At 42.1% G+C, this 13,883-nt stretch overlaps 1 protein-coding gene across 3 annotated transcripts in view; it reads left to right on the top strand.

The window, feature by feature from the left end:
* The window catches only part of SQSTM1 (sequestosome 1), a 53,929-nt gene extending 41,962 nt beyond the window's left edge, over nt 1-11,967 (top strand). For all 3 annotated transcript variants that reach the window (XM_033927017.1, XM_033927018.1, XM_033927019.1), the window contains exons 6-8: nt 4,714-4,916; nt 9,842-10,043; nt 10,432-11,967. In XM_033927017.1, coding sequence (XP_033782908.1) covers nt 4,714-4,916; nt 9,842-10,043; nt 10,432-10,580 — 554 coding nt within the window. In that variant the 3' untranslated portion in view covers nt 10,581-11,967. The remainder of the gene's footprint in view (nt 1-4,713; nt 4,917-9,841; nt 10,044-10,431) is intronic.
* The last annotated feature ends 1,916 nt before the right edge of the window (nt 11,968-13,883 follow it).

The following is a 13,883-nucleotide window of genomic DNA, read 5'->3' on the forward strand; positions in this document are numbered from 1 at the left end:
TCACCTCCATGCAGCGAGAGTCAGAAACAGTGTCAGGCACACCCCGAAAGCGAAGGTTACACCGTCTGGAGCGATTCTCCAGATCTTCCATCTTTAGGGTGCTCGCATCAGCCTTTTCCTCCAGCGCTGCAATCCTGCCTCTCAAGTGTGTTAATTCGGAGCCATGTGCCTCCACTGCAGTCTCCGTCTCTCCCACTCGATTCCCGATTTCACCCACCTCACGTTTTAGCTCAGCAACAACAGCATGGATATCAGCTCGAACTGCAGAGATTTCAGATTTTAATTCCTGGAACCAGCCACGCATCTCCAGCTGTAAAGTTGGCAACGTTGCATCGACATGTGAGCCCTCCGCAGCCGCGGTCGGATCGGGCGCCATTTTTGAGCTAGGCTTAGGAGGCCCATTCGGGATCGGTGAAGAAAATGCTTTTATGTCGGTTTGTTTTTTTCGCGTCGCCATCGAGACGCAGCAAAGCAGTTACACAATCGAATTGAAGGAAATAAGCAGTGCAGGCATGCGAAATCGCGCGAAGATAGCCAGAATCAGCACGGGGGTCCGCGGAGCTATCTCTCTAGGCTGCCATCAGCCACGATGACGTCACTTCCCTCTTTCTCTTCACTTTTGATGTTCCCATTTCTAGTTTGTACTGGATCATGTTATGATCACTGTTTCCTAGTGGCCCTACTACTACCACCTCCTTTGCGGGTCCCCCTAGACCTTTGAGGATTAGGTCAAGAGTGGTATCTCCTCATGTCGGTTCCTGGACCAGCTGCTCCAAGAAGCAATCCCTCACAGCCTCAAGGAACTTTGTTTCCCTCACGCTGCTGGAGTGTCCAATGCTCCAGTCTATCCCAGGGTGGTTGAAGTCTCCCATAACCGTCACCCTTCCGCTTTTGCATTCCTGCCTCAATTCTGCTTCTAGGTTTCTGGCTGTCCAGGTGGGCGATAATAAAGTCCCAATTTTGTGTCGGCTCCCTTTCTTCCTGGTAACTTAACCCATAGCGATTCCAAACCTTCTGCCCTTGTTGCCGTATCCATCCTGGTCGAGTGAATGGAGTCCTTTATGTATAGCGCTATTCCTCCTCCCTTCTTACATGTCCTGTCTTTCCTATAGAGTCTATAACCTGGTAGTACTACGTCCCATTTGTTGTCCTCAGACCACCATGTTTCTGTGATTCCAATTATGTCTAGGTCCTCTTTGTTGGCCCTGACTTCCAGCTCTCCCATTTTGGTCCGTAGACTCCTTGCATTGGCGTACAAGCAATTTAAGTTTTGGTTTTTTACTTTCCCTGTTCTTCCTTGTGGGTTGATTCTCTTGTCGTCCCCTTCTTGGGGTGCCAGCCCCCGAGTCCCATTTTGTTCTTCCCCTTCCCATGGTGTGTTTTCTTTGTCCTCAGCTGTCTTCCTCATTTCTGCATGTCCTTTTAGTTCCTGTTCCGTGCAGAACCGTCAAAAATGGCTGCTGTGAGTTCCTGTGGCAGCCTTTTTTGTTGACAGCTCTTCATGGGGCAGGAGTGTAGGAAGATCACTCCTGCCCCACTAGACCATCAGCTAAGGTGTGGAGAGGTCCAGGAGGCAGAAGTGTCAAGTCAGCCCTAAAATTATTCTCAATTTTTCCATATTTGCAGACTGGTTCTACCCCTAACCTCGCAAATATGGAGGGAGACATGTAGTAGCATTTTATGTGTATTTACCACCATACTGACATTTGGGTGTAAGCACTAATGTGCTCAATATAGCAGGGATAAATCCTCAAATTCCATTTGTTCAAAAACTACACAAATGGGGGAGAGGGGGGGAATTCAAAACTACTAAACACTGAAATTGAAAGGAGGAAAAAAGACCAAAAGGGTATAGAGGGCTACTATACAGGTCCTGGACCTGATGGGCCGCCGCATGAGCAGACTGCTGGGCATGATGGACCTCAGGTCTGACCCAGCAGAGGCACAGCTTATGTTCTTATATGCATGTGCAGAATACTGCCTTCAGTATGGCATTCGATCACTGGTCAAAAGCCCCATATTGAAGGCAGTATTCTGCACATGCCATTGAGGGGTGTCTTGAGGTTCTTTTCCTCTCAATTGCAACAGGTAGTATTGTCCTTTGCATTAATTTTTTCCTCCATGTGTAGCTATTTTTTAAGCACTTTGTGCAAATATTTGCTTAGGGCTGAATAAGGTGCATCCAGCCTTAAGAAAATATTGCACATACCTGCAAGTGGAATGTATGCAAGGGCAGAGAATGGGCATGATATGATTTTTGGCAGGACTCTCCCTTAACGCCCCTAACTTAAGCAGTGCTTCTCAAGCCAGTCCTGGTGGCACACCTTACCAAGAAAAATAGACTAAAGGTTTTTTTGCCTACGATTGTTTTAGGAGCAGAAGTGAGTGATAATATTTCAAACCCTGATTGGGTGGAAAGCTCCAAATTCTGAGGTACTTTTTCACCCCTATAATTAAGGGCACACCTTTATTAGTAAGGTTTTCAGGATATCCACATGGCTATGCATGAGTTGCATGTTAAAGGAGGTAGTGCACACAAATTAGGTTTTTATGTATGACGTTAGAGGTGTCAGGACTAGATTGAGAATCACTGGCTTATAGAATACTATGTTTAAGCAAATCTTTCATTTAAGCGCATGTACTTAAATACCAACTCTGTGGTTGGCATGTACTTTGGTCGGTTATACTAGCACTTTATGTATGAAATAGGTTCCGCTTATGTACCTAATTAAAGGTAGCTAGCTATAGAATTGCCCCAGCATTTAAGGAGAATTATTAAACCTTTCAAGCTCTAAAACAGGGGTGTCAAAAGTCCTTCCTCAAGGGCCGCAATCCAGTCGGGTTTTCAGGATTTCCCCCAATGAATATGCATGAGATCTATTTGCATGCACTGCTTTTTTGTATGCTAATAGATCTCATGCATATTCATTGGGGGAAATCCTGAAAACCCGACTAGATTGCAGCCCTCAGAGGGACTTTGACACCCCTGCTCAAGGACATTAGGACAAGAACCTAATGTCCAGCAGATTGGAAAAGAAAACCTATGATTGTTCATGCAAAGATGCAGGAAACTGCCATGCATGCCTAGCCAAGTGAGCTATAGCTCTGTTGGTCTCAAAAAACTTTTTTAGCTCTGGCACACTAAAACAAAGCAAATGTTTTTCGCAGCACATTATAATTGAAATTTATAAAATTGCAAAACGATTAAATTTGAGTTATTCTTTAAGTTACATTTATTTATTCCATTTTCTGTACCATTGGATAATCATAACAAAGGTGAAACTAAAGTAGATAGAATTGCTAATCAATGTGATGGATGAGCTTTTTTCAAAGTACAAATTAACTCAAAATGTGGCTCAATAGTTGACAAGCAAACACACATTTCATCATCCATCTGCAGTTCTTTTTTTAAAAATTTAACTTGTCATCAGCCGAGTTTTACCATTTTCCTTTCTCTGGAAAAGATTTTATTCTACATTAATACAAGAAAAACATTCTGAAACAAATTCTGCACCCTATCTCCCCTTCCCTGCCCTATAACCTACCACCCCCCCTCACCTCATGTTTAGTGGTAGGCTGGGACAGGAGGGATCTGTCCCAGACAACTAACAATTTTTTCCTCCTACCCTCCCCCCCAACAGTACTACTTTTTAAAACACGCCCGCCCTTTTAAAACACCCTGCCCTGCAGTACCTTTCTAAGTGCCCCTTAAGCCTGGCAATCCAGCATCTGCGCTTCTGCAGGTCCATACACCACTGGATCACCAGGCTTAGGGGTGCTTAAAAAGGTATTGCAGGGTGGGGTGGGGGGTGTTAAAAGGAAGGGCGGACGAGCAGGGGTGTGCGGTGTTTTAAAAAGGTGCTGGGGGGGTGTCATCGTCACTCCATAAGATGCACCCCCTTTTCCACCCCATTTTTGGGAATGGAAAAAGTGCGTCTTATGGCCTGAAAAATACATTACATTTAAGGGTAAAACAAACTGTACATTAAGCTCAAAGGACAGCAAAAGAAAATGCTTGGTACTGCAGAATACTACTAAGTACCCAGTGTAAACTTGTACTGATCAATCCTGAATAGCAGAAAGTTTTGAATTGTGAGGGAAAAACTTGTTCATGTAGAACTAAATACAAGTAGTGTTGGTTCCCTTCATTGCTATGTTTTTTGAGATCCAGATCGGTGGCATTTCAGTAAACCCTCTCCTGTTAATGCTGACTGGCCTCTCCCATAGAGTTGGTGTTGTACTGCCTTGATCCTCTTATGGAGTATACATTACATTACATTACATTGATGTCTTCTATCTCGCTAATACATTTCAGTTCTAGGTGGTTAACACCTAGAAATTAGCTTGGGCATTCCCAGGGAGATTACAAGGTTGATAGCTATAGTATGCGTCGGGATCTGGGAATGGTCGATAAGTTTGTTAGATCATTTGACAAATTTCTTGAATAGTATGGTTTTCAGTTCTTTCCTGAATGTTTAATTGAGCATCGTGGTCAGCAGGTTTGAGAGGTGGTAATCTATTTTTGCTGCTCTGGTGGATAGTAGACCGTCATATTTTTTTATACCAAAAACTTAGTGGGCTTTTATTTTGAAGTCTTCAGTGAGAAAATGGAAATCATATTGCAAAAGTTTGTTTGCAAAAGCAACTTTATTTGCTTAGTGTGACAGGCTACTCCTGTATCACTAACCATTATTAATCTTGTTACATCTGCAGGTATAGAAGTGGATATTGATGTTGAACATGGAGGTAAAAGAAGCAAAGTCACCCCTTCCCAGCCCAATCCTGAGGCAAAAGACTCTCAGCCTAACAGCACATCCACTAACCAGACTAAAGCTAATGGAGCTTCCACGGAGACGGAGTCAATTGCAGAGAGAATGAAGGACATTAACTTAAACTCTCCCATGCAGTTAGATACGGTAATAGTGAAAAAATAAACTACAGGACTAGCGGAGTAGATTAGGTTTTGTTAAAACAAAGGTATAAACTGAGTTTCGTTAGCTAGTTGACACTAATTTTAGATTTTGGCAGCTTCTTAGTTATGCTTCTAGTGCCTAATTAAAACAAATTATCTCGGTATCTGCCTTCTGTTTAGTCTTATCACTTGCAACGGATCAGAATTAGAAGCTATATAATCAATTGCACTAAATAGTGAAATTTAGTGGTTTTTTTTATCTGGTTTTTTTTTAGTATTCTAGACCTAATATTCTAGACCTAATATTCTAGTATTCTAGACCTAATATTCTAGATCTGTTTTTTTTATCTGGTTTTTTTTTAGTATTCTAGACCTAATATTCTAGATCTAGATCTAGTATTCTAGATCTGTTTATCCCCTGGCAGCAGCTAGGGCTAATCATATTTGACTACTCCCCCATGTAAGCAGGTGCAACAGGGAAATGTGCCAGCCTATTGCTGTTGACCACATGCAGTAGTTAGGCTTACCAAGTAGCATTAAACGTAAATGGATGGAGGATTTTTTTTTTGTTCCTTCTATTGAAGCCAGCTGCATAGCTAATGAATAAACTAAATGTGGGGGGATAAGACTCGCTTAAAAATCTGTATACATTGGATGTGGGGGTTCCCTGTACTTGTGTATTAAGAATTATCAAAGGAATAATCTTAAAGGATAGGGGGCTCTATATTAGGATGGTAGAACTTAGGAAAAAGGAAAATAAATTGTCCCAGGAAGCTTGGTTAAGGAAGCCCTGGGCTGGTACAATTTGACTGAAGAACAATAATAGTAGAAAGGTAGAGAAGGATGGGGGATTATGTCCCTATAAGAGCTAGAACTCTTCAGTATGGAGAAGATGGCTCAGGGAGAGATGGAGGTTTATAAAATACTGAATGAGTGGAAAGGGTAGGTGTGAATCGCTTGTTCATTCTTTCCAAAAATACTAGGACTAGGGCATGTGGTGAAGCTACTATGTAGAAACATTATGAAGTAGATTTTAAAATGAAACTGGAGCAAATATTTCTTCACAATGTGTAAACTCGAAGTTGGCAGAATGTGGTGAATCATTTAGCATAGTGGCTTATAAAAAAAGGTTAGGATAATTTCCTAAAGAAGTCCCATAGGCCATTGAGAGAATGTGGCAGGAAGCCACTGCTTATTGCTAGGATAAGCAGCAGAAAATGTTTTTTTAGTTAGGGAATTGGGACCCAGATTGGCTACTGTTAGGCTTCTGGCCTTGATAGGCCTTCATTATGGCAACTACATTCTTGTGTTATCCTTCGGCTACTCCAGGCCAGTGAGCAGCTTTGTGCCAAATAGATAGTCTAGGCCAGGGATCTCAAAGTCCCTCCTTGAGGGCAGCAATCCAGTCGGGTTTACAGGATTTCCCCAATGAATATGCATTGAAAGCAGTGCATGCAAATAGATCTCATGCATATTCATTGGGGAAATCCTGAAAACTCAACTGAAGTCAGGCTGAAAGAGATGCTCTTTCTCCCTGTGCAACAACAGTGTGTTAAGAACCCTACCCTGGTGCCTTACTGTAGTGTGTGACAGCCTAAGAGGGCTCTCTGGAGCCATTGAGGACTTAGCCTATGTACTTAGCCTATGACTTAGCCTATGTACTACCTGCAGATGCAGCAGGACCTGAAGCTAAGGAGACTAAAGGTAGATCCCCCTCGATTTAATAAGCAGGTCAAGTAGTTCTCAAGTCAATCAGTGTTGCACACCTAATCAGTCACTATTTAACTAGCTACCCTGTCCATAAACTTGTGTACACCACCTTGTAGGCAAATTCTTTATGCATAAATCAGCTGTATCGTGCAAAAAACTATTTCCTGTAGTTGTGCTGAAACCTAGCTAGGAGATGGGCAAGGAATACTGTGCGCATGTAAGCAGCCCTGTCTCTGCATTGGACTAACTTGCTTCCAGGAGACTTACTATCCACCCCTAGAAACTCCAGTAACTAAGTGACATATTCAGTAGATACTTATAGCTAGACAACTTGTTAATTAAAAACCGTCTAACCCTATATATAAGCTACAGCCCTTTAGAGGTCCTTGGTATAGTGACTAGGTCAGATAAGAACTTAAGCAGTGCTTTTGCTGGGTCATACCAGAGGTCCATCACGCCCAGCAGTCCGTTCATGCGGCTGCTCATCAAATCCAGGACCTGTATAGTAATCTATCCATACCCTTCTATCCCCTTTTTCTTCAGGAAATTATCTAATCCCTTCTTGAACCCCAAAACTGTACTCTGTCCTATCATACCCTCTGGAGCGCATTCCAGGTGTCCACCACCCTTTGGGTGAAGAACTTCCTAGCATTAGTTCTGAATCTGTCCCCTCTTAATTTTTCCGAATGCCCTCTCGTTCTTGTAGTTTTCGAACATAGTGATATGGAAATGCACCTAGCGGCTCATGTTGGAGGACTACCTCAGATATGACTCTCTCCATTGGCAATGAGGTACTGGATAAAGGTATCAAACTGGAAAGCACAAAAGTCAGGCTATCGGCAAGTACTATTGTCACAGACTGCTGCCATTGTCTGGATTCATGTGTAACTTAAATTTCTCTGCAAGTTAGGATAGCCAAAAGCCTATCCATACTCCTGTGGTCACTTAGGTTATGAGACTGAAAATAGCTACTGCCCCTGACCCACCCAAACTTAAGTTCTGTGAAAAAGCAGGCAGACCTTAGGCATCCAAATGGCAGATGAAATTTAGTGTGGGCAAATGCAAAGTGATGCACATTGGAAGAATAACCCAAATTATAGTTACCAGATGCTAGGAGGGCAGGTTTCAGGGTAATGTCTACAATGTGTGGTGGTGGTGGTAGCCAAAAAAAAAAAGCAAACAAGATGCTAGAATTTAGGAAAGGTATGGTAAACAAGACTAAGGATGTTTTGATGATCGTACCTTGAGTTACTACATTCAATTCTGGTCACCTTATCTCAAGTATTATAGAGCAGTGGTCTCAAACGCAAACCCTGTGCAGGGCCACATTTTGGATTTGAAGGTACTTGGAGGACCTCAGAAAAAATAGGTAATGTCTTATTAAAGAAATGACAATTTTGCATGAGGTAAAACTCTTTATAGTTTATAAATCTTTCCTTTAACTGTTAAAGGAAAAATTTATGAACTAAAGTTGTTGGTTTTTTACCTCATGCAAAATTGTCATTCTTTAAGACAACTAATTTTTCTGCGGCCCTTAAGTACCCTATTTTTGCTGCAGCTCTCACCCATTAAAGTTTAACATCTTTCCTTTCTCAAAACTGACATATTTCAATCACTATTGAATAAAATCATTTTCCCTATCTTTGTTGTCTGGTGACTTAATTTTTCTGTACTTAACTGTTTCCAGGACCTTGTCCATTGACTGGTTTTCTCTCCATCTTTACTTCTGCCTTGCATCCAATCTTTCGCATAAATTAACATTAAATTTTTCTGCTTTCTTCTCAAACTACTTTTCCATGTCTTCCCTTCCCTTCCTATCTCCCTTTCTGGCCTCCCTCCCAGTCCAACATGTCTTTCTCCTTTCCACCAGGCCAACTTTTTTTTTCTCTCTTCCTCCTGCCCACCCCCACCCAACATCTCTCTCCCTCCATGAGTCCAGCTTTTCACTCTCTGCCCTCTCCCCCTTCCCCAGAGTAACATTTCTCCTTCCCGACTTTCTGTCCTCTCCATCCATCTCGCCCTCTTCATGAGTCCAACACTTTCTGCCTTCTGCATGCTTTCTCTTGCTGTCCTTGCCTCTTCCCTGGAGTGGCATCCCTCCTTCCCACCCTCCAACCCAACATGCTCTCTCCCCATGCACCATCTCCTCAAGTGTGTAGCACCTTTCCTCTCCTTCCCTTTTGGCTGGGTCCAGCAGCACCTCTTCTTCCTTCCTTTTACCTCCCCCGTCCAGCAGTACTCCTTCTCCCTTCCCTCCCTCTGTGTACTTCTACACCAGGCCCCCCCCTCCCTCTTTGCAGCATCCTCCAGCTTCCCTCCCTGGCCTCCCAGTCTTAGTTTCAGCTAATTACCGCAGCCTGCAGAGAGGATCGCTGATGCTGTAGTGATCCTTGCAGGCTGCCATTGGCCTCCACAGCATGTTCCCTCTGCCACAGTCCCACCCCTTCCTCTGATGTCAGGGGCAGGATCGTGGCAGAGGGAATGTGCTGCTGAGGATGATAGCAGCCTGCAAGGATCACTATAGCACTGGCGAGCCTCTCTGCAGGCTATAGTAATTATCTGAAAGTAAGAACAAAAGGCAGGGGGAAGCTGAAGGACACCGCAAACAGCGGGCAGCACTAGTACAGTCTCTGAGTCTGAGACCACTGTTATAGAGGGATTAGAAAAGGTTTAAATAGTGACCAAGATGAGAGGGTATGGAATGCCCCTCATATGAAGAAAGACTAAAGAAGTTAAGAGCTGTTTAGTTTGGAAAAGATGGCTGAGGGAGATTTGATTTGAAGACTACAAAATCCTGAGTGATGTAGAACAGGTATAAGTGGATCAATTTTACTCCATCAAAAATTGTACAGATTATAATGATAAAATTACAGGGACATACTTTTAAAACCAATAGACCACTTTGGCCTGACTTATGAACCTCTCCTGCCAGTTATGTACCCCTTTTGAATATCAGACTCCTGATGATATATATATTTTTTTAATCCTGAGAAGCAATTGGTTTTATAGCTTCTTGATTTAAAAACTAGCTTTACATTTAAGTTGTGTTTAGTGCCTTTTATTACATGTTAATATTGTGGATACATCTGACAACCACTGTGGTGAGGTGTTTTATTTAGCATGGCTATAACATAAGGTTGTTAGTTACAGTAGTTCTTTGGTTGATTCATTGTAGCAGTAAGCCACTCTAAATACCTCTAATTTTGTATCTTTTCCCAGAACCAAGATGACACAGGCAGCAGCTCTACAGCAGGTGATGACGACTGGACTCATTTATCCCCCAAAGAAGTTGATCCTTCCACTGGTGAATTGCAGTCACTGCAGCCTCTAACAGATGGACCTAGCTCTCTAGACCCAGTTCAGTTCTCCGGTCACCCAGTAGGTCTGAGAGAAGCTGCGGTATACCCACATCTCCCACCAGGTAGGCAAACTGAAATTCTTAAACTCTGCTAGGGAGGGGGTTTATCATGTCTTCAGTTTTGCCACTGAAGACCACTATTACAAGTTGGATTAGTCTTTCAAGAACTGTATTTGCCCCTTTTTGAGAGCTTGGACCACTTCATTTATAAAACCTAATGCCTAAAACATGTATGGCTCTCTCTCTCTATATATATATATATATATATGTATGTATGTATGAAATACTAAAACTACCGGTATAGTATACATGATTCCCAGAGGAAAAGAGTAAACCCTGGGAAGGGCAAGCTTAATATAGTGGCTCACTTACAGTAGTAGGGATAGTATGGTACAAACAGCCACTGTTAATAGTGCTATCCTATGACTCATTTTTTTCTGTTTATTAACAGAAGCTGACCCTCGCTTGATTGAATCCCTCTCCCAGATGCTTTCCATGGGCTTTTCAGATGAAGGGGGCTGGCTAACACATCTCCTCCAAGCAAAAAACTGCAACATCGGGGAAGCACTGGATGCCATCCAGTACTCTAAACGCCATTAAGCATGGATTTACTGCATGACGCTTTTTAAATCAACAGCTGCTTATCTTTTGAGACTGATGTATCATGACTAGTGATACTGTAGTGAAGCTATATGTGTTCAATCCTCTATAATTCACTCTTTTTTTCTGAAGCCAAACTGTGGAGCTTTATCTTCACTATGTAATTTACATACAGGGCACAGCTGCCTTCTATCAAATGACAAAATTGTAAGGAAGAGCTAATTTTGAAATACACTTATGGAAGATAAGTAAAGCAGTCTATCAAAGTAAAAAATCTGAACAGCTAACCTTGGTTCTCTAACAGTCCCTTCTATTTAGGCACCCACAGCATGTTCCCTCTGCCACAGTCCCACCCCCTCCTCTGTCAGGGGCAGGATCGTGGCAGAGGGAATGTGATCTTAGAAACAGGGCATGTAAAACACGCCTCAAGTCCCTTGATACAACAGAACAGGAACAAGGTACAGCCTGCTCATTTTTGCAAAAGTAGCAATAAGTAACTGTGCTTTCTAAGCTTTGCATTTTAACATTTCTCCTCTGTTCGTCTCTGCCACTTATCAAATTGGAAAGAGGGCAGGGAAGTAATTCTTTGAAAGAATTGTTTTTCATTTACAGCTGGTTCCAAAAGAACTAGATCAGAAAAGGTCATGCTCTATACCTAGTTCCCATCTCCCTCTCCATAAGGAACAAACTCCTTTATTGTGGCTAGAGAAGAATAACTGACACCAAAATCTTGAAATATAGGCAACTCTGGCTAGGCCTTAGATCAGAGTTCCTAGTACCTATGACAACATTCTCTACTGCACCTGCTTTTTATTGGAAGGGTGTGAGCTATAAATTTCAAATCCCTTTTTTAATTACATGCTATAATACAGAAGCCTCCATCTCACTGAATTGCTAAAGCATATTGTGGACAAGGGTTAATAAGTAGCCATCAGTTGCTAAAGTGATATTCAATGCAGTTGTGTAAAGGCCAGATCCATACTGTCTAAAAAAAAAAAAAAAAATGTAGCAGGGTACCCATAAGAGCTATCCCTTAATAGCTGCTTTTAACTATAAAACCATTGTTACAAGTCAAATACAATTGTAGGTTGAGTTTCTAGAAAAGAAGTCTTTATAAGAACCAGCTATGGCTTCTCCAACTAGAAGTCCTAGAGAGACTAAATTACTTAATCATACCCTACATAAATGGAAGGTGGCAAACACTTTAGTACAATATAAATGACATCAAATTATAGCAATTTTGAATAAAAGTGTGGGTACGATCCTTGTTTTCACTACAGTGCCACTATACTAAACTAATTTTTACTTGTTATGTAGATTTCTTTAGAAATCACTTTAGAAAATGTTTCTATTTTTTAATCTTTCTGCAATTAAAGTTGAAGAACTACTAAAGCATATTGGATTTTTTTTCATGAGTAGCTTAATCATTGGTACAGCAGGTTACAAAACTGGGTTCGATTCCCAGTACAGCTTTGTGACCCTGTGCAAGTCATTTCACCCTCCCTTGCACCAGGTACAAACATGTAGATTGTGAGCCCACTAGGCCAGAAGTACAGTCAAACCTCAGTTTGCGAGTAACACGGTTTGAGTGTTTTGCAAAACATTCCAGCAAATCATGCCTTGCAAACCGAGCGTTGACTCAATTTGCAAGTGCCCAAACACCATCCCTTACCCCGATTTCGCACCAGCACCAACGCACAAGACATGCTGGTGCTAGAAGATCCTCCTTCTTGGCTGGGCTGGGCCTTGAGCATCTGCGCATGCTCAAGGCCTTCTGGTTCTCGCTCTCTCAGAGTTCTCAGATCTCCAAGAATCTTGGAGAGAATGAGAACCAGAAAGCCTTGAGCATGCACAGATGCTCAAGGCTCAGCCCAGCCAAGAAGGAGGATCTTCGGGCACCGGCATGTCCTGTGCATTGGTGCTGGTGCTAAATCAGGGTCAGGGATGGTGTGGGGAGGCAAGGGAGGGGGGAGGCAAGGTGAAGCAGCACAGGTGGCCTCGGGGAGAAGAAGAATGAATCAAGCAAGTTGATATATGAGCAATTTGGTTTACGAGCATGCTTCTGGAACAAATTATGCTTGTAACCCAAGGTTCCACTACCTGCAGGGTTTCAAACTCAAACCCTTTGCAGGGCCACATTTTGGATTTGTAGGTATTTGGGAGGGCCTCAGAAAAAATAGTTAATGTCTTATTAAATAAATGACAATTTCACATTAGGTAAAACTCTTTATAGTTTATAAATCTTTCCTTTTGGCTAAGTCTTAATAATATTGTCACTTATAGCTAAAGAGACATGTGATCAAGAAACTATTTTATTTTACTTTTGTAATTATGATAGACATACCAAGGGCCTCAAAATAGTACCTGGCGGGCTGTGAGACCACTGATATAAGGTATACAGACAGCATGCTGTACATCTAGTAGCACTATAAGATTAATTGGTAGTAAATCTCCTAAGCTAGGCTTTATTTATAGTGGTGCCCAGTGCAGGCTTTCAGCAGCTATCTACATTGCTGGGGGAAGAGTAGGGATTTTACTTTTCAATGCAGCAGCTCTATCAGAATTTTTAAGCCTCAGGGCATTTGGGGACCAAATTTTTGGCATGGAAAAATAGTAACACAACTTTGCTTCAAAGTTATGCTTGATCAAATAGGAAATAACATCATTCTCCCTCCTCCAGTGGTTTAGAGTCGGATGACACGTGCAACCTCGGGAGACCCTTGATACAGCACTTTTTGGTGCGAAACAGGTCAGACTCCCAGGCATTGGCTGATATAAAAACTAAGTACACACACAATTTTATGTATATATAAAGAAAGACATTAGAAAATAAATAAGATCAATAATTTATTGCCAAATAGTAGAACGTATATGGGCAGTCAATGATGAAGGGCCACGTAATTCTTCCCGCAGGTATGAGGTAACATAGCAGTGGAGTGGTGGGGCTGAGGCTTAATCATAAACGATACGAGTTTTTGATATCCAGCTCTGAATGACAAGTCTGCTCTTGTATGCAGCCATCTTACTCGCGAGCCCATGGTTTTAACAGAAGAGAACACGCTGTGAGGAAGGATGGAGGAAAGCAAGTTGACAGTTATTTTTATTAAAAAGCTTTATTGTCGCAGCCCGTGGTTTTAACCTGCTTTAAACCTGTGGGCTAAAACCACGAGCTTGTGACAAAGCTTTTTTTTTTTTTAAAAAAAGGAACTGTTAACTTGCTTTCCTTCATACAATTACTCCAGACCGAAGAAGAGAGATGAAAATCTCCAGTGGCAACACATAGGCTGCGTTTTCTTGCAGTTG

This window comes from Geotrypetes seraphini, chromosome 18 (assembly GCF_902459505.1).
Source record: "Geotrypetes seraphini chromosome 18, aGeoSer1.1, whole genome shotgun sequence".
Lineage (NCBI taxonomy): Eukaryota > Metazoa > Chordata > Amphibia > Gymnophiona > Dermophiidae > Geotrypetes > Geotrypetes seraphini.